Below are 20,480 nucleotides of genomic sequence, written 5' to 3'. Positions count from 1 at the left end.
TGTACTTATTACTTAGACGTAAGTGTTCAAAAAGTTGACATAAATTAACTAAGTACAGCAACTTTGGTCACAGTTGTGCCTGCACTTAGTAATACACTACTTAACTGCATTAATCAATACTGTCCAGACTTAATGGTCTATTCTGAAAAGCTCTTTATCGTAAACTTTAAAATGTAGTCAACCCACACATCAGAAAATGCAAGTGTAGGTAGTGAGCAGGAAAAGCTACAAATGTTCATGTTTACATATTCATGCTTCTATTGAACTGGTGCTACGCTCTGAGCTTCAGATGGGAAGCTAGATCATTCGCTGTGCAGGCTACTGCACTGCAGAGCTGCATTCCTTTGCCCCACTATATTCTCACTTATCAGTGCCTCAGCTGTAAATAATTGATAATGAAAATGTCACTTACCCAGTGTACATCTGTTCGTGGCATCAGTCGCTGAAGATTCACATGTTGTGCATAGCCCGCCATCTGGTGTTGGGTCGGAGTGTTACAAGTTGTTTTTCTTCGAAGAAGTCTTTCGAGTCACGGGACCGAGGGACTCCTCCTCTTTGTCTCCATTGCGCATGGGCGTCGACTCCATCTTCGATTGTTTTCCCCGCAGAGGGTGAGGTAGGAGTTGTTTGTTACTAATAGTGCCCATGCAATGGAGTGAATAAGTATGTAGCTATTTAAGATTTAATATATTTACAAATGTACAAAGTTGAAGCTAACTTCCAAACGGCTACAGGCTCCCGGGGAGGTGGGTGGGCACATGTGAATCTGCAGCGACTAATGCCACGAACAGATGTACACTGGGTAAGTGACATTTTCAGTTCGATGGCATCTGTCGCTGTAGATACACATGTTGTGCATAGACTAATAAGCAGTTATCTCCCCAAAAGCGGTGGCTCAGCCTGTAGGAGTGGAAGTAGTCTGAAATAAGGTTCTTAGTACGGCTTGACCTACTGTGGCTTGTTGTGCGGATAGCACGTCTACACAGTAGTGCTTGGTAAATGTGTGAGGCGTAGACCATGTGGCTGCCTTACATATTTCGTGCATTGGAATATTCCCTAGGAAGGCCATGGTAGCGCCTTTCTTTCTGGTTGAGTGTGCCCTTGGTGTAATGGGCAGTTGTCTTTTTGCTTTAAGGTAGCAGATTTGGATGCACTTAACTATCCATCTGGCTATACCCTGTTTCGATATTGGGTTTCCTGCGTGAGGTTTTTGAAATGCAATAAACAGTTGTTTAGTTTTTCTGATGTTTTTAGTTCTGTCGATGTAGTACATTAGTGCTCTTTTGACGTCTAATGTATGTAGTGCCCTTTCAGCTATGGAATCTGGCTGTGGGAAGAACACTGGTAGCTCTACCGTTTGATTTAGGTGGAACGGTGAAATAACCTTTGGCAAAAATTTAGGATTGGTCCTTAGGACTACTTTATTTTTGTGTAGTTGGATAAAAGGTTCTTGTATTGTAAACGCCTGAATTTCACTTACTCTTCTTAGAGATGTGATGGCGATGAGAAATGCAACTTTCCAGGTTAGGAATTGTATTTCGCAAGAATGCATTGGTTCAAAGGGTGGACCCATGAGTCTTGTTAAGACGATGTTGAGGTTCCATGAAGGAACAGGTGGTGTCCTTGGTGGTATAATTCTTTTGAGGCCTTCCATAAACGCTTTAATGACAGGTATCTTAAATAGTGAAGTTGAATGGGTAATCTGCAGGTATGCAGATATTGCTGCGAGGCATATTTTAATGGAAGAGAAGGCCAGGTTCGATTTTTGTAAGTGTAGTAAGTAACCCACTACATCCTTTGGAGATGCGTGTAATGGTTGAATTTGATTATGATGGCAGTAGCAAACAAACCTTTTCCATTTGCTTGCATAGCAGTGTCTAGTGGATGGTCTTCTAGCTTGCTTTATGACTTCCATACATTCTTGTGTGAGGTTAAGTGTCCGAATTCTAGGATTTCAGGAGCCAGATTGCTAGATTCAGCGATGCTGGGTTTGGATGCCTGATCTGTTGTTTGTGTTGTGTTAACAGATCTGGCCTGTTGGGCAACTTGACGTGGGGTACTACTGATAGGTCTAGCAGTGTTGTGTACCATGGTTGCCTTGCCTATGTTGGTGCTATCAGTATGAGTTTGAGTTTGTTTTGACTCAATTTGTTTACTAGATATGGAAGGAGAGGGAGAGGGGGAAAAGCGTACGCAAATATCCCTGACCAGTTCATCCATAGGGCATTGCCTTGAGACTGCCTGTGTGGGTATCTGGATGCGAAGTTTTGGCATTTTGCGTTCTCCTTTGTTGCAAATAAGTCTATTTGATGTGTTCCCCAACGTTTGAAGTAAGTGTTTAGAATTTGGGGGTGAATTTCCCATTCGTGGACCTGTTGGTGATCTCGAGAGAGATTGTCTGCAAGTTGATTCTGGATCCCCGGAATAAACTGTGCTATTAGGCAAATGTGGTTGTGAATTGCCCATTGCCATATTTTTTGTGACAGAAGGCACAGCTGTGTCGAGTGTGTCCCCCCGTTTGTTTAGATAATACATTGTTGTCATGTTGTCCGTTTTGACAAGAATGTATTTGTGAGTTATGATTGGTTGAAATGCTTTTAATGCTTGGAAAACTGCTAGTAGTTCGAGGTGATTTATATGCAGCTTTCTTTGATGTACATCCCATTGTCCTTGTATGCTGTGTTGATTGAGGTGTGCTCCCCACCCTGTCATGGAAGCATCTGTTGTTATCACGTATTGTGGCACTGGGTCTTGGAAAGGCCGCCCTTTGTTTAAATTTATATTGTTCCACCATAGAAGCGAGAGGTATGTTAGGCGGTCTATTAACACCAGATCTAGAAGGCGACCCTGTGCTTGTGACCATTGTGATGCTAGGCACTGTTGTAAGGGCCTCATGTGTAGTCTTGCGTTCGGGACAATGGCTATGCATGAGGACATCATGCCTAGGAGTTGTAATATCATCTTCGCCTGTATTCTTTGTGTTGGATACATGCGTTGTATAATCTTTTGGAAATTTTGAACCCTTTGTGGACTTGGAGTGGCTATTCCCCTCGTTGTGTCTATTGTCGCTCCTAGGTATTGTTGTACTTTGCACGGCAGAATGTGTGATTTCGCATAGTTGATGGTGAAACCGAGTTTGTAGAGGGTTTGTATGACCTGATCTGTGTGGTGTGAGCACCTTGTCAGTGAGTCGGTCTTGATTAGCCAGTCGTCTAGATACAGGAATACGTGTATTTGCTGCCTTCTGATGTGTGCAGCCACTACTGCTAGGCATTTTGTGAATACTCTTGGTGCAGTTGTTAAACCGAACGGCAATACTTTGAATTGGTAATGTATTCCTTTGAATACGAACCTTAGGTATTTTCTGTGCGACGGATGTATTGGTATGTGGAAATACGCGTCTTTGAGATCTAAGGTTGTCATGTAATCTTGTTGCTTTAGCAATGGTAACACTTCCTGTAGCGTGACCATGTGAAAGTGTTCTGATTTGGTGTATGTGTTTAGTGTTCTGAGGTCTAGGATTGGTCTCAGTGTTTTGTCCTTCTTTGGTATTAGAAAGTACAGTGAGTAAACCCCTGTATTTGTTTGTGTATCTGGTACCAGTTCTATTGCGTTCTTTTGCAGTAATGCTTGAACTTCTATTTCTAGGAGGTCCGAATGTTGTTTTGATATATTCTGTGTTTTTGGTGGTATGTTTGGAGGGATTTGTAGAAATTCTATGCAATAACCATGTTGGATAATTGCTAAGACCCAAGTGTCAGTTATTTTCTCCCACGCTTGGTAATACTGACTTATTCCTCCCCCCACTGGTGTTGTGTGGAGGGGATGAGTGACGTGTTTGTCACTGTTTGGTTGTAGGTGTTTTGGGGCTTTGAAATTTTCCCCTACCTCTAGGGAATTGTCCTCCTCTGTATTGGCCCCGAAAGCCTCCCCTTTGGTACTGTCCCTGGTAGGTGGACGGTGTTGAATGTGAGGTACTGGCTTGTGTGGCTTGACCCCGAAACCCCCCTCTAAAGGTTGTCTTGCGGAAGGTGTTGAAAGTGCCTCTGCTCTGCGGGGAGTAGAGCACGCCCATGGCTTTTGTAGTGTCAGTGTCCTTTTTTAGCTTCTCAATTGCCGTGTCCACTTCAGGTCCGAACAATTGTTGCTCATTGAATGGCATATTGAGCACCGCCTGCTGTATCTCTGGTTTAAAACCAGATGTTCGTAGCCACGCGTGCCTTCGTATGGTTACTGCCGTGTTAATTGTTCTTGCCGCTGTGTCCGCTGCGTCCATAGAGGAGCGTATCTGGTTATTGGAGATGTTTTGGCCCTCCTCAACCACTTGTTTCACCCTCTTTTGTAGTTCTGTGGGTAGATGCTCAATGAGGTGTTGCATCTCGTCCCAGTGGGCTCTGTCATATCGCACTAGGAGCGCTTGAGAGTTAGCGATGCGCCACTGGTTTGCAGCCTGTACTGCGACCCTTTTACCGGCTGCATCGAACTTGCGGCTCTCCTTATCCGGGGGTGGTGCATCGCCCGATGTGTGAGAGTTTGCTCTCTTGCGAGCTGCCCCTACCACAACCGAATCTGGTGGCAGTTGTGAGGTGATGAAAGCTGGGTCTGTGGGAGGTGTTTTATATTTCTTTTCCACCCTCGGTGTTATTGCCCTACTCTTGACAGGCTCTTTGAATATGTCCTTTGCGTGCCTTAGCATTCCTGGGAGCATAGGCAGGCTTTGGTAGGTGCTATGTGTGGAAGAGAGGGTGTTGAAGAGGAAGTCATCCTCAACAGGCTCCGAGTGTAGAGACACGTTATGGAACTCTGCTGCTCTAGCCACCACTTGTGAATATGCTGTGCTGTCTTCTGGTGGTGAGGGCTTTGTAGGATACGCCTCTGGACTGTTGTCTGACACTGGGGCGTCGTATAAGTCCCAAGCATCTTGGTCCTGGTCACCTTGGCTTAAGGTGGTGTGAGCCGGTGAATGTGACGGAGTTTGTGCCGGTGAAAAGTGAGCTACAGGTGGAGGAGAGGGTGGCGGAGTTACCTTCTTCACCTGTTTTGTTTGTGGTGCTTGTTCTTGTTGGAATTCAAGTCTCCTCTTCCTCCTAATAGGGGGAAGGGTGCTTATTTTCCCTGTTCCACCCTGTATAAAAATCCGTTTTTGAGTGTGGTCCACCTCGGTGGATTGTAATTCCTCCTCGAATCTATGCTTTCGCATTTGAGAGGACAGTGATTGTTCCTCTGAATAGGAACCGGTAGTTGGCTCGGTTGCGGGTCGCTTTGGCACCGAAACTATGTCCACGCTCTTTTTCGGCTCCGAGGTGACTTTTCTCTTTTTCGGAGTCGAACCCTCTCGGCGTCGATCCTCCTCGGTGCCGCTGTCTCTGCGTCGAGCAGCTTCGGCTCCGCTATCTCGGCGTCGATCTTTGTCGGCAGCACTATCTCGGTCCAGAGATGGCTGGGTGCCTGTGTCTCGACCCGAGTCGGACGATCTCGGCACTATTTCGGCCTTCTTCGGTGCCGATGGTCGGTCACCGATTTTATGGGTTGAGCCATGGCCTGATGGCAGTGGCGTCCCCTGGGCCTTGTCAGTTTTCTTATGTGCTATCTTCGACGTCTTACTCACTGTTTCATGGTCGTCGAATTCGTCAGAGTCCGATTCATGGATCAAGAAGGCTTCTACTTCTTCTTGTTCCTCGAATTCTCGGTGTCCTGTCGGCGTGGACGCCATTTGCAGTCTTCTGGCTCGTCGGTCACCGAGCGTTTTTCGGGACCGGAACGCACGACAGGCCTCACAAGTTTCTTCCCTGTGCTCGGGCGACAGGCACAGGTTACAGACCGAATGTTGGTCTGTATATGGGTATTTGTTGTGGCATTTAGGACAGAATCGGAACGGGGTCCGTTCCATCAGCGTCAATGTCACACGCGGTCGGGCCGACCAGGCCCCGACAGGGGATCGAAAACTACCCCGAAGGGCAACGGAGATGTTATCGTTTCGATTCGATGTCGATGCTATTTAACCCGATCACGAACGCAACAATACCGACGTAATTTTCTGATTTTGAGCTAACTTTCCGTTCCGAAACCCGGAGCGAAAGGAACACGTCCGAACCCGATGGCGGAAAGAAAACAATCGAAGATGGAGTCGACGCCCATGCGCAATGGAGACAAAGAGGAGGAGTCCCTCGGTCCCGTGACTCGAAAGACTTCTTCGAAGAAAAACAACTTGTAACACTCCGACCCAACACCAGATGGCGGGCTATGCACAACATGTGTATCTACAGCGACAGATGCCATTGAACATATACTTTTGATCAAATTCAGCAAAGAACTTTCACCCTAGAATCTAGCATAACAGTCCAGGGATGAAAATCATTGCAGCAGGTATAGACTCTAATAATAAATGAACACTGTATAATCTGACAGCAAATCATTTTTTAGGCATAATTAATTTACACATCAATCAACTGCAGGTTTGCCGTAAATCCATTCTTATTCTTTGAGGTGCATCATAACTGGATACCAGTAACACATATCGGGGCACAATAAGAGCAATGCCTGTGAGAAACATACAAGCAAAGTGAAACTGTTCAATGATTTTAGGTAGCAAAGGGTTTCACAGGACAAATGTTATAGGCAATGTTTCATGGCCAAAAAACAAACAAACAAACAACAAACAAACAAAGTAGTAATGTGCTGCTAACCCGAGTCGCTTGGCAATACTTCAACACTCCAGGCCTCACTGGTGGTTTCCGAGATGGTTGAGCCAGTGCAAGGATCAAGTAGAAGTGACCCAGACCCTGGTAAGCACAGAAGACTGCCCAACATGTTCTCTGCAGCTGCACCTAAGTGGTTAATGGAGAAACATTTTACTAATAGGAAATGAGCAGGCCTGAACAAGTCTGCAAAGTACATTACGGTAAAAATAAATTGCAATACTACACAATAAGCATGTGTGACCTAGGAAATTTAAAACTGCAATAATAGGAGTAACAAGAAGGAGGAGAATGGAAAGGAAGAGGAGAATGGAAAAAGGAAACAAAAATGGCAAAAGCGAAACAGTGAGAGATCAATGAAAAAAGAAGGGGATGGGGAAAAATTGTGATGGAAATAAAGAGCAAGGTGGATGAAAGGTGAATGAGGTAAAGGTAGACAAACGCAGACTTGGGAGTGGGCAATTGCTGAAACATGATGAGTAGTGGGGAGGTGGGTAAGTGAGGGAGTACAAAGTGTATGAGACCAGTGAGAATGAAAATTGAAACATAGGAAAAGTTAGGAGCGCGAGGTAAATCCTACAAAGGAGGGCGATTCGTAGGATACAAAAAGTGCTTTGGTGCTTGATAAGAGGAAATCAGATAAATAAAACAGAAAGAGAATGAGGTGAAAGACAAGTCTGGAACACTGAGGTAAGTGAAACTGAAATATGCAGATGACAGAATGGGAAAGAGATGGAGATTGAGGGTCATCTGGCTACTTTCAGAGACTGAGTGGGCATTCCGGGCATGCTGACTCTTGACATTCTGTGGATATTCTAGGAATTGAGGTGGCCATGGAAAAATATACATGCCCATGAGGTCTAATATATCTGGGTATGACGTCACAAAGTGCACATTAAGATCAATGAACACAGAAACGACATGTGTAAAAAGGGTGCTACAGAACATGACGCCCCCCTCCCTCGGCTCCCCCAGGGGCAAGTACAAACACTGCTGTAGGAAGTTGGCTCTGTATGTGCTATTTCAAAGTAAGGAATAGCATGCACAGAGTCCAAGGGTTCCCCTTAGAGGTAAAATATTGGTAAAAAGAGATAATACTAATGCTCTATTTTGTGGTAGTGTGGTCGAGCAGTAGGCTTATCCAAGGAGTAGTGTTAAGCATTTGTTGTACATACACATAGACAATAAATGAGGTACACACACTCAGAGACAAATCCAGCCAATAGGTTTTTGTAAGGAAATGCCTCCTTGGCATGGTTGCCCCCTCACTTTTTGCCTTTGCTGATGCTATGTTTACAATTGAAAGTGTGCAGAGGCCTGCTAACCAGGCCCCAGCACCAGTGTTCTTTCCCTAACCTGTACTTTTGTATCCACAATTGGCAGACCCTGGCATCCAGATAAGTCCCTTGTAACTGGTACTTCTAGTACCAAGGGCCCTGATGCCAAGGAAGGTCTCTAAGGGGTGCAGCATGTCTTATGCCACCCTGGAGACCCCTCACTCAGCACAGACACACTGCTTGCCAGCTTGTGTGTGCTAGTGAGAACAAAACGAGTAAGTCGACATGGCACTCCCCTCAGGGTGCCATGCCAGCCTCTCACTGCCTATGCAAGTATAGGTCAGTCACCCCTCTAGCAGGCCTTACAGCCCTAAGGCAGGGTGCACTATACCATAGGTGAGGGTACCAGTGCATGAGCATGGTACCCCTATAGTGTCTAAACAAAACCTTAGACATTGTAAGTGCAGGGTAGCCATAAGAGTATATGGTCTGGGAGTTTGTCAAACACGAACTCCACAGCACCATAATGGCTACACTGAAAACTGGGAAGTTTGGTATCAAACTTCTCAGCACAATAAATGCACACTGATGCCAGTGTACATTTTATTGCAAAATACACCCCAGAGGGCACCTTAGAGGTGCCCCCTGAAACTTAACCGACTGTCTGTGTAGGCTGACTAGTTCCAGCAGCCTGCCACACTAGAGACATGTTGCTGGCCCCATGGGGAGAGTGCCTTTGTCACTCTGAGGCCAGTAACAAAGCCTGCACTGGGTGGAGATGCTAACACCTCCCCCAGGCAGGAGCTGTAACACCTGGCGGTGAGCCTCAAAGGCTCACCCCTTTGTCACAGCCCAGCAGGGCACTCCAGCTTAGTGGAGTTGCCCGCCCCCTCCGGCCACGGCCCCCACTTTTGGCGGCAAGGCTGGAGGGAACAAAGAAAGCAACAAGGAGGAGTCACTGGCCAGTCAGGACAGCCCCTAAGGTGTCCTGAGCTGAGGTGACTCTAACTTTTAGAAATCCTCCATCTTGCAGATGGAGGATTCCCCCAATAGGGTTAGGATTGTGACCCCCCTCCCCTTGGGAGGAGGCCCAAAGAGGGTGTACCCACCATCAGGGCTAGTAGCCATTGGCTACTAACCCCCCAGACCTAAACACGCCCTTAAATTTAGTATTTAAGGGCTACCCTGAACCCTAGAAAATTAGATTCCTGCAACAACAAGAAGAAGGACTGCCTAGCTGAAAACCCCTGCAGAGGAAGACCAGAAGACAACAACTGCCTTGGCTCCAGAAACTCACCGGCCTGTCTCCTGCCTTCCAAAGAACTCTGCTCCAGCGACGCCTTCCAAAGGGACCAGCGACCTCTGCATCCTCTGAGGACTGCCCTGCTTCGACGACGACAAGAAACTCCCGAGGACAGCGGACCTGCTCCAAAAAGACTGCAACTTTGTTTCAAGAAGCGGCTTTAAAGAACCCTGCAACTCCCCGCAAGAAGCGTGAGACTTGCAACACTGCACCCGGCGACCCCGACTCGGCTGGTGGAGAACCAACACCTCAGGGAGGACCCCCGGACTACTCTACGACTGTGAGTACCAAAACCTGTCCCCTCTGAGCCCCCACAGCGCCGCCTGCAGAGGGAATCCCGAGGCTTCCCCTGACCGCGACTCTCTGAAACCTAAGTCCCGACGCCTGGAAAAGACCCTGCACCCGCAGCCCCCAGGACCTGAAGGACCGGACTTTTACTGCAGAAGTGACCCCCAGGAGTCCCTCTCCCTTGCCCAAGTGGAGGTTTCCCCGAGGAAGCCCCCCCCTTGCCTGCCTGCAGCGCTGAAGAGATCCCTTGATCTCCCATTGACTTACATTACGAACCCGACGCTTGTTCTAACACTGCACCCGGCCGCCCCCGCGCCGCTGAGGGTGAAATTTCTGTGTGGGCTTGTGTCCCCCCCAGTGCCCTACAAAACCCCCCTGGTCTGCCCTCCGAAGACGCGGGTACTTACCTGCAAGCAGACCGGAACCGGGGCACCCCCTTCTCTCCATTATAGCCTATGCGTTTTGGGCACCACTTTGAACTCTGCACCTGACCGGCCCTGAGCTGCTGGTGTGGTAACTTTGGGGTTGCTCTGAACCCCCAACGGTGGGCTACCTTGGACCAAGAACTGAACCCTGTAAGTGTCTTACTTACCTGGTAAATCTAACAAATACTTACCTCCCCCAGGAACTGTGAAAATTGCACTAAGTGTCCACTTTTAAAATAGCTATTTGTGAATAACTTGAAAAGTATACATGCAATTGAAATGATTCAAAGTTCCTAATGTACTTACCTGCAATACCTTTCAAACAAGATATTACATGTTAAATTTGAACCTGTGGTTCTTAAAATAAACTAAGAAAAGATATTTTTCTATAACAAAACCTATTGGCTGGATTTGGCTCTGAGTGTGTGTACCTCATTTATTGTCTATGTCAGTGGTTCCCAAACTTTTTTGACCCACGCCTCCCTTGACCTATTGGCTATTGGCCGCGGCTCTCCATTATGCTATTTTTTTTTTTTGGGTGGGTGAGGGGATGTGAGCCGGGCCTCAGGAGTACTTACATTTTTCACGCTGAAAATAATTGGAATAAAGCCAATGAAGGTATTATAATCATAGATGTAACAACATAAAAATATAACAGTTGTTTAATTAAAAAAACATATAATTGGTTAAGTCAGAAACAATATAAACTATGCTTAGAAATCTGTACTGAGGGGAATGTCTCCAGTACTAATCCTATGCTAGACAGCATATGCTCTCCTCTGCACTCTGGTGTTTGACTGTGCGTCGCACAAAGCAGCCTATTTGTGTGCTAGATCTGGGAGTGACACCAGCAGCATGCAAAGTTTTGCATATATGGTGCTGCACTCTGTTTTCTCTTTAATGCAAAAATGCACAGCAAAATTTGAAGTTTCATCACATTGTGTGAAATCTTAGTAAAACTTGAGCCTGCAGGTTTTTGTGAATAGAACTAGTGTGTACTATAATTACTACCACTAGATGGTGTTTCAGGATTAAACTTCAAGGCCCTTCCTTGCTGTATTTCAATTTCTCACTCGAAATTCCACAATCACGAGCTGTGCACTCTAAACAAGGAAAACAGCTTTTGACTTTTTTTAATGGAGGGGATTATCTAAGTTCTAATATGCAGCTGCAGAATTAGGTCACTGCTATCGGTAATGATGCAGCTCATGGCGCCCCTGTCTTGTTTTGATGGCGCACCTGGGCGCCGTGGCGCACAGTTTGGGAACCACTGGTCTATGTGTATGTACAACAAATGCTTAACACTACTCCTTGGATAAGCCTACTGCTCGACCACACTACCACAAAATAGAGCATTAGTATTATCTCTTTTTACCACTATTTTACCTCTAAGGGGAACCCTTGGACTCTGTGCATGCTATTCCTTACTTTGAAATAGCACATACAGAGCCAACTTCCTACATTGGTGGATCAGCGGTGGGGTACAAGACTTTGCATTTGCTGGACTACTCAGCCAATACCTGATCACACGACAAATTCCTAAATTGTCATTAGAAATTGATTTTTGCAATTTGAAAAGTTTTCTAAATTCTTAAAAGACCTGCTAGGGCCTTGTGTTAGATCCTGTTTAGCATTTCTTCTAGAGTTTAAAAGTTTGTAAAAGTTTGAATTAGAACCTAGAACTAGTTGTAGATTCTTAAAAAGTATTCCAACTTTTAGAAGCAAAATGTCTAGCACAGATGTGACTGTGGTGGAACTCGACACCACACCTTACCTCCATCTACAGATGAGAGAGCTAAGGTCACTCTGTAAACTAAATAAAATAGCAATGGGCCCCAAACCTACCAAAGTACAGCTCCAGGAGCTTTTGGCAGAGTTTGAAAAGGCCAACCCCTCTGAGGATGGCAACTCAGAGGATGAAGATAGTGACTTGGAGGGAAATACCCCCCCTCCAGTCCTACTTAGGGAGAGCAGGGCTTCTCAAGCCCTGACTCCACAAATAATAGTCAGAGATGCTGGTTCCCTCACAGGAGGGACCAACAACTCTGAAATCACTGAGGATAACTCCAGTGAAGAGGACATCCAGTTAGCCAGGATGGCCAAAAGATTGGCTTTGGAAAGACAGATCCTAGCCATAGAGAGGGAAAGACAAGAGATGGGCCTGGGACCCATCAATGGTGGCAGCAACATAAATAGGGTCAGAGATTCTCCTGACATGTTGAAAATCCCTAAAGGGATTGTAACTAAATATGAAGATGGTGATGACATCACCAAATGGTTCACAGCTTTTGAGAGGGCTTGTGTAACCAGAAAAGTGAACAGATCTCACTGGGGTGCTCTCCTTTGGGAAATGTTCACAGGAAAGTGTAGGGATAGACTCCTCACACTCTCTGGAAAAGATGCAGAATCTTATGACCTCATGAAGGGTACCCTGATTGAGGGCTTTGGATTCTCCACTGAGGAGTATAGGATTAGATTCAGGGGGGCTCAAAAATCCTCGAGCCAGACCTGGGATGACTTTGTAGACTACTCAGTAAAAACACTAGATGGTTGGATTCAAGGCAGTGGTGTAAGTAATTATGATGGGCTGTACAATTTATTTGTGAAAGAACACCTGTTAAGTAATTGTTTCAATGATAAACTGCATCAGCATCTGGTGGACCTAGGACCAATTTCTCCCCAAGAATTGGGAAAGAAGGCGGACCATTGGGTCAAGACTAGGGTGTCCAAAACTTCCACAGGGGGTGACCAAAAGAAAGGGGTCACAAAACCTCCCCAGGGGAAGGGTGGTGAGACAGCCAAAAATAAAAATAGTAAAGAGTCTTCTACAGGCCCCCAAAAACCTGCACAGGAGGGTGGGCCCAGAGCCTCTTCACAAACCAATCCTGGGTACAAGGGTAAAAACTTTGATCCCAAAAAGGCCTGGTGTCGAAACTGTAGTCAGTCTGGACACCAAACTGGAGACAAGGCCTGTCCCAAGAAAGGTTCCACTCCAAACTCCAATCCAGGTAACACTGGAATGGCTAGTCTCCAAGTGGGATCAACAGTGTGCCCAGAGCAAATCAGGGTTGTAGGAAGTTGGCTCTGTATGTGCTATTTCAAAGTAAGGAATAGCATGCACAGAGTCCAAGGGTTCCCCTTAGAGGTAAAATAGTGGTAAAAATAGATAATACTAATGCTCTATTTTGTGGTAGTGTGGTCGAGCAGTAGGCTTATCCAAGGAGTAGTGTTAAGCATTTGTTGTACATACACATAGACAATAAATGAGGTACACACACTCAGAGACAAATCCAGCCAATAGGTTTTTGTATAGAAAAATATCTTTTCTTAGTTTATTTTAAGAACCACAGGTTCAAATTCTACATGTAATATCTCATTCGAAAGGTATTGCAGGTAAGTACTTTAGGAACTTTAAATCATAAAAATTGCATGTATACTTTTCAAGTTATTGACAAATAGCTACTTTAAAAGTGGACACAGTGCAATTTTCACAGTTCCTGGGGGAGGTAAGTTTTTGTTAGTTTTACCAGGTAAGTACAACACTTACAGGGTTCAGTTCTTGGTCCAAGGTAGCCCACCGTTGGGGGTTCAGAGCAACCCCAAAGTTACCACACCAGCAGCTCAGGGCCGGTCAGGTGCAGAGTTCAAAGTGGTGCCCAAAACGCATAGGCTTCAATGGAGAGAAGGGGGTGCCCCGGTTCCAGTCTGCCAGCAGGTAAGTACCCGCGTCTTCGGAGGGCAGACCAGGGGGGTTTTGTAGGGCACCGGGGGGGACACAAGCCCACACAGAAATTTCACCCTCAGCAGCGCGGGGGCGGCCGGGTGCAGTGTAGAAACAAGCGTCGGGTTCGCAATGTTAGTCTATGAGAGATCAACGGATCTCTTCAGCGCTGCAGGCAGGCAAGGGGGGGCTTCCTCGGGGAAACCTCCACTTGGGCAAGGGAGAGGGACTCCTGGGGGTCACTTCTCCAGTGAAAGTCCGGTCCTTCAGGTCCTGGGGGCTGCGGGTGCAGGGTCTTTTCCAGGCGTCGGGACTTAGGTTTCAGAGAGTCGCGGTCAGGGGAAGCCTCGGGATTCCCTCTGCAGGCGGTGCTGTGGGGGCTCAGGGGGGACAGGTTTTGGTACTCACAGTCGTAGAGTAGTCCGGGGGTCCTCCCTGAGGTGTGGGTTCTCCACCAGCCGAGTCGGGGTCGCCGGGTGCAGTGTTGCAAGTCTCACGCTTCTTGCGGGGAGCTTGCAGGGTTCTTTCAAGGCTGCTGGAAACAAAGTTGCAGCCTTTCTTGGAGCAGGTCCGCTGTCCTCGGGAGTTTCTTGTCTTTTCGAAGCAGGGGCAGTCCTCAGAGGATGTAGAGGTCGCTGGTCCCTTTGGAAGGCGTCGCTGGAGCAGGATCTTTGGAAGGCAGGAGACAGGCCGGTGAGTTTCTGGAGCCAAGGCAGTTGTCGTCTTCTGGTCTTCCTCTGCAGGGGTTTTTCAGCTAGGCAGTCCTTCTTCTTGTAGTTGCAGGAATCTAATTTTCTAGGGTTCAGGGTAGCCCTTAAATACTAAATTTAAGGGCGTGTTTAGGTCTGGGGGGTTAGTAGCCAATGGCTACTAGCCTGAGGGTGGGTACACCCTCTTTGTGCCTCCTCCCAAGGGGAGGGGGTCACAATCCTAACCCTATTGGGGGAATCCTCCATCTGCAAGATGGAGGATTTCTAAAAGTTAGAGTCACCTCAGCTCAGGACACCTTAGGGGCTGTCCTGACTGGCCAGTGACTCCTCCTTGTTGCTTTCTTTGTTCCCTCCAGCCTTGCCGCCAAAAGTGGGGGCCGTGGCCGGAGGGGGCGGGCAACTCCACTAAGCTGGAGTGCCCTGCTGGGCTGTGACAAAGGGGTGAGCCTTTGAGGCTCACCGCCAGGTGTCACAGCTCCTGCCTGGGGGAGGTGTTAGCATCTCCACCCAGTGCAGGCTTTGTTACTGGCCTCAGAGTGACAAAGGCACTCTCCCCATGGGGCCAGCAACATGTCTCTGGTGTGGCAGGCTGCTGGAACTAGTCAGCCTACACAGACATTCGGTTAAGTTTCAGGGGGCACCTCTAAGGTGCCCTCTGGGCTGTATTTTGCAATAAAATGTACACTGGCATCAGTGTGCATTTATTGTGCTGAGAAGTTTGATACCAAACTTCCCAGTTTTCAGTGTAGCCATTATGGTGCTGTGGAGTTCGTGTTTGACAAACTCCCAGACCATATACTCTTATGGCTACCCTGCACTTACAATGTCTAAGGTTTTGTTTAGACACTGTAGGGGTACCATGCTCATGCACTGGTACCCTCACCTATGGTATAGTGCACCCTGCCTTAGGGCTGTAAGGCCTGCTAGAGGGGTGACTGACCTATACTTGCATAGGCAGTGAGAGGCTGGCATGGCACCCTGAGGGGAGTGCCATGTCGACTTACTCGTTTTGTTCTCACTAGCACACACAAGCTGGCAAGCAGTGTGTCTGTGCTGAGTGAGAGGTCTCCAGGGTGGCATAAGACATGCTGCAGCCCTTAGAGACCTTCCTTGGCATCAGGGCCCTTGGTACTAGAAGTACCAGTTACAAGGGACTTATCTGGATGCCAGGGTCTGCCAATTGTGGATACAAAAGTACAGGTTAGGGAAAGAACACTGGTGCTGGGGCCTGGTTAGCAGGCCTCAGCACACTTTCAATTGTAAACATAGCATCAGCAAAGGCAAAAAGTCAGGGGGCAACCATGCCAAGGAGGCATTTCCTTACACAACCCCCCCCCAAACGAAAGAGGATGAGACTAACCTTTCCCAAGAGAGTCTTCATTTTCTAAGTGGAAGAACCTGGAAAGGCCATCTACATTGGCATGGGCAGTCCCAGGTCTGTGTTCCACTATAAAGTCCATTCCCTGTAGGGAGATGGACCACCTCAACAGTTTAGGATTTTCACCTTTCATTTGCATCAGCCATTTGAGAGGTCTGTGGTCAGTTTGAACTAGGAAGTGAGTCCCAAAGAGGTATGGTCTCAGCTTCTTCAGGGACCAGACCACAGCAAAGGCCTCCCTCTCAATGGCACTCCAACGCTGCTCCCTGGGGAGTAACCTCCTGCTAATGAAAGCAACAGGCTGGTCAAGGCCATCATCATTTGTTTGGGACAAAACTGCCCCTATCCCATGTTCAGAGGCATCTGTCTGCACAATGAACTGCTTAGAATAATCTGGAGCTTTTAGAACTGGTGCTGAGCACATTGCTTGTTTCAGGGTGTCAAAGGCCTGTTGGCATTCCACAGTCCAGTTCACTTTCTTGGGCATTTTCTTGGAGGTGAGTTCAGTGAGGGCTGTCACAATGGATCCATATCCCTTCACAAACCTCCTGTAATACCCAGTCAAGCCAAGGAATGCCCTGACTTGAGTCTGGGTTTTTGGAGCTACCCAGTCCAGAATAGTCTGGATCTTGGGTTGGAGTGGCTGAACTTGGCCTCCACCTACAAGGTGGCCCAAGTAAACCACAGTTCCCTGCCCTATCTGGCATTTGGATGCCTTGATAGAGAAGCCTGCAGATTGCAGAGCCTTCAAAACCTTCTTCAGGTGGACCAGGTGATCCTGCCAGGTGGAGCTAAAGACAGCAATATCATCAAGATAAGCTGTGCTAAAGGACTCCAAGCCAGCAAGGACTTGATTCACCAACCTTTGGAAGGTGGCAGGGGCATTCTTTAAACCAAAGGGCATAACAGTAAACTGATAATGCCCATCAGGTGTGGAGAATGCTGTTTTCTCTTTTGCTCCAGGTGCCATTTTTATTTGCCAGTACCCTGCTGTCAAGTCAAAGGTACTTAAGAATTTGGCAGCACCTAATTTATCTATGAGCTCATCAGCTCTAGGAATTGGATGAGCATCTGTCTTGGTGATAGAATTGAGCCCCCTGTAGTCCACACAAAACCTCATCTCTTTCTTTCCATCTTTGGTGTGAGGTTTGGGGACTAAGACCACTGGGCTAGCCCAGGGGCTGTCAGAGCGCTCAATTACTCCCAATTCCAGCATCTTGTGGACTTCCACCTTGATGCTTTCCTTAACATGGTCAGACTGTCTAAAGATTTTGTTTTTGACAGGCATGCTGTCTCCTGTGTCCACATCATGGGTACACAGGTGTGTCTGACCAGGGGTTAAGGAGAAGAGTTCAGGAAACTGTTGTAGGACTCTCCTACAATCAGCTTGCTGTTGGCCAGAGAGGGTGTCTGAGTAGATCACTCCATCTACTGAGCCATCTTTTGGGTCTGATGACAGAAGATCAGGGAGAGGTTCACTCTCTGCCTCCTGATCCTCATCTGTTACCATCAACAGATTCACATCAGCCCTGTCATGGAAGAGTTTAAGGCGGTTCACATGGATCACCCTCTTGGGGCTCCTGCTTGTGCCCAGGTCCACCAGGTAGGTGACCTGACTCTTCCTTTCTAGCACTGGGTAAGGGCCACTCCATTTGTCCTGGAGTGCCCTGGGAGCCACAGGCTCCAGAACCCAGAATTTCTGCCCTGGTTGGAACTCAACCAGTGCAGCCTTTTGGTCATACCAAAACTTCTGGAGCTGTTGGCTGGCCTCAAGGTTTTTGGTTGCCTTTTCCATGTACTCTGCCATTCTAGAGCGAAGGCCAAGTACATAGTCCACTATGTCTTGTTTAGGCTCATGAAGAGGTCTCTCCCAGCCTTCTTTAACAAGAGCAAGTGGTCCCCTTACAGGATGACCAAACAGAAGTTCAAAGGGTGAGAATCCTACTCCCTTCTGTGGCACCTCTCTGTAAGTGAAAAGCAGACATGGCAAGAGGACATCCCATCTCCTTTTGAGCTTTTCTGGGAGCCCCATGATCATGCCTTTTAATGTCTTGTTGAATCTCTCAACTAAGCCATTAGTTTGTGGATGGTATGGTGTAGTGCATTTGTAAGTCACTCCACACTCATTCCACATGTGTTTTAGGTATGCTGACATGAAGTTGGTACCTCTGTCAGACACCACCTCCTTAGGGAAACCCACTCTGGTAAAGATACCAATGAGGGCCTTGGCTACTGCAGGGGCAGTAGTCGACCTAAGGGGAATAGCTTCAGGATACCTAGTAGCATGATCCACTACTACTAGGATGTACATATTTCCTGAGGCTGTGGGAGGTTCCAGTGGACCAACTATGTCCACACCCACTCTTTCAAATGGGACCCCCACCACTGGAAGTGGAATGAGGGGGGCCTTTGGGTGCCCACCTGTCTTACCACTGGATTGACAGGTGGGGCAGGAGAGGCAAAACTCCTTAACCTTCTGGGACATATTGGGCCAGTAGAAGTGGTTGACTAACCTCTCCCACGTCTTGGTTTGTCCCAAATGCCCAGCAAGGGGAATATCATGGGCTAAGGTCAGAATAAACTCTCTGAACGACTGAGGCACTACCACTCTCCTAGTGGCACCAGGTTTGGGGTCTCTGGCCTCAGTGTACAGGAGTCCATCTTCCCAATAGACCCTATGTGTTCCATTTTTCTTGCCCTTGGACTCTTCAGCAGCTTGCTGCCTAAGGCCTTCAAGAGAGGGACAGGTTTCTTGTCCCTTACACAGCTCCTCCCTTGAGGGTCCCCCTGGGCCTAAGAGCTCAACCTGATAAGGTTCAAGTTCCAAAGGCTCAGTTCCCTCAGAGGGCAGAACTTCTTCCTGAGAAGAGAGGTTCCCTTTTTCTGACTGTGTTGCAGTTGGTTTCCCAACTGACTTTCCTTTTCTCTTGGTAGGCTGGGCCATTTTTCCAGACTCCAGCTCTACTTTTTCACCCCGTGCCTTGCATTGTGCTCTTGTTTTTACACACACCAGTTCAGGGATACCCAGCATGGCTGCATGGGTTTTTAGCTCTACCTCAGCCCATGCTGAGGACTCCAGGTCATTTCCAAGCAGACAGTCTACTGGGATGTTTGAGGAGACCACCACCTGTTTCAGGCCATTGACCCCTCCCCATTCTAAAGTTACCATTGCCATGGGATGTGCTTTAGTTTGATTGTCAGCATTGGTGACTGTATAAGTTTTTCCAGTCAGGTATTGGCCAGGGGAAACCAGTTTTTCTGTCACCTGTATCCCTCAGGCCCTCTACACTTGTCCCATTAATAAAGAGCTGCTGCCTGTATTTTTGCATGTTAGGGGGCCAGGCAGCTAGTGTGGCTAAATCCACCCCACCCTCAGAGACTAGAGTAGCTTCAGTGTGGACCCTGATTTGCTCTGGGCACACTGTTGATCCCACTTGGAGACTAGCCATTCCAGTGTTACCTGGATTGGAGTTTGGAGTGGAACTTTTCTTGGGACAGGCCTTGTCTCCAGTTTGGTGTCCAGACTGACTACAGTTTCGACACCAGGCCTTTTTGGGATCAAAGTTTTTACCCTTGTACCCAGGATTGTTTTGTGAAGAGGCTCTGGGCCCACCCTCCTGTGCAGGTTTTTGGGGGCCTTTAGAAGACTCTTGACTATTTTTATTTTTGGCTGTCTCACCACCTTTCCCCTGGGGAGGTTTTGTGACCCCTTTCTTTTGGTCACCCCCTGTGGAAGTTTTGGACACCCTAGTCTTGACCCAATGGTCCGCCTTCTTTCCCAATTCTTGGGGAGAAATTGGTCCTAGGTCTACCAGATGCTGATGCAGTTTATCATTGAAACAATTACTTAACAGGTGTTCTTTTACAAATAAATTGTACAGCCCATCATAATTACTTACACCACTGCCTTGAATCCAACCATCTAGTGTTTTTACTGAGTAGTCTACAAAGTCAACCCAGGTCTGGCTCGAGGATTTTTGAGCCCCCCTGAATCTAATCCTATACTCCTCAGTGGAGAATCCAAAGCCCTCAATCAGGGTACCCTTCATGAGGTCATAAGATTCTGCATCTTGTCCAGAGAGTGTGAGGAGTCTATCCCTACACTTTCCTGTGAACATTTCCCAAAGGAGAGCACCCCAGTGAGATCTGTTCACTTTTCTGGTTACACAAGCCCTCTCAAAAGCTGTGAACCATTTGGTGATGTCATCACCATCTTCATATTTAGTTACAATCCCTTTAGGGATTTTCAACATGTCAGGAGAATCTCTGACCCTATTTATGTTGCTGCCACCATTGATGGGTCCTAGGCCCATCTCTTGTCTTTCCCTCTCTATGGCTAGGATCTGTCTTTCCAAAGCCAATCTTTTGGCCATCCTGGCTAACTGGATGTCCTCTTCACTGGAGTTATCCTCAGTGATTTCAGAGGTGTTGGTCTCTCCTGTGAGGGAACCAGCATCTCGGACTATTATTTTTGGAGTCAGGGTTTGAGGGACCCTGTTCTCCCTAGATAGGACTGGTAGGGGGGAATTTTCCTCCAAGTCACTATCCTCTTCCTCTGGGTTGCCACCCTCAGAGGGGTTGGCCTTTTCAAACTCTGCCAAAAGCTCCTGGAGCGGTAGGTTTGGGGCCCATTGTTATTTTCTTTATTTTACAGAGTGACCTTAGCTCCCTCATCTTAAG

At 47.4% G+C, this 20,480-nt stretch overlaps 1 protein-coding gene across 13 annotated transcripts in view; it reads right to left on the bottom strand.

The window, feature by feature from the left end:
- GAPVD1 (GTPase activating protein and VPS9 domains 1) overlaps positions 1-20,480 on the bottom strand; it is a 418,483-nt gene that overhangs the window by 175,977 nt on the left and 222,026 nt on the right. For all 13 annotated transcript variants that reach the window (XM_069241756.1, XM_069241749.1, XM_069241751.1 and 10 more), the window contains one exon: positions 6,687-6,827. In XM_069241756.1, coding sequence (XP_069097857.1) covers positions 6,687-6,827 — 141 coding nt within the window. The remainder of the gene's footprint in view (positions 1-6,686; positions 6,828-20,480) is intronic.

Source organism: Pleurodeles waltl, chromosome 6, assembly GCF_031143425.1.
Source record: "Pleurodeles waltl isolate 20211129_DDA chromosome 6, aPleWal1.hap1.20221129, whole genome shotgun sequence".
Taxonomy (NCBI): domain Eukaryota; kingdom Metazoa; phylum Chordata; class Amphibia; order Caudata; family Salamandridae; genus Pleurodeles; species Pleurodeles waltl.
The sequence above is the reverse complement of the archived record's forward strand: the minus strand, read 5'-3'. Positions and strand labels throughout refer to the sequence as shown.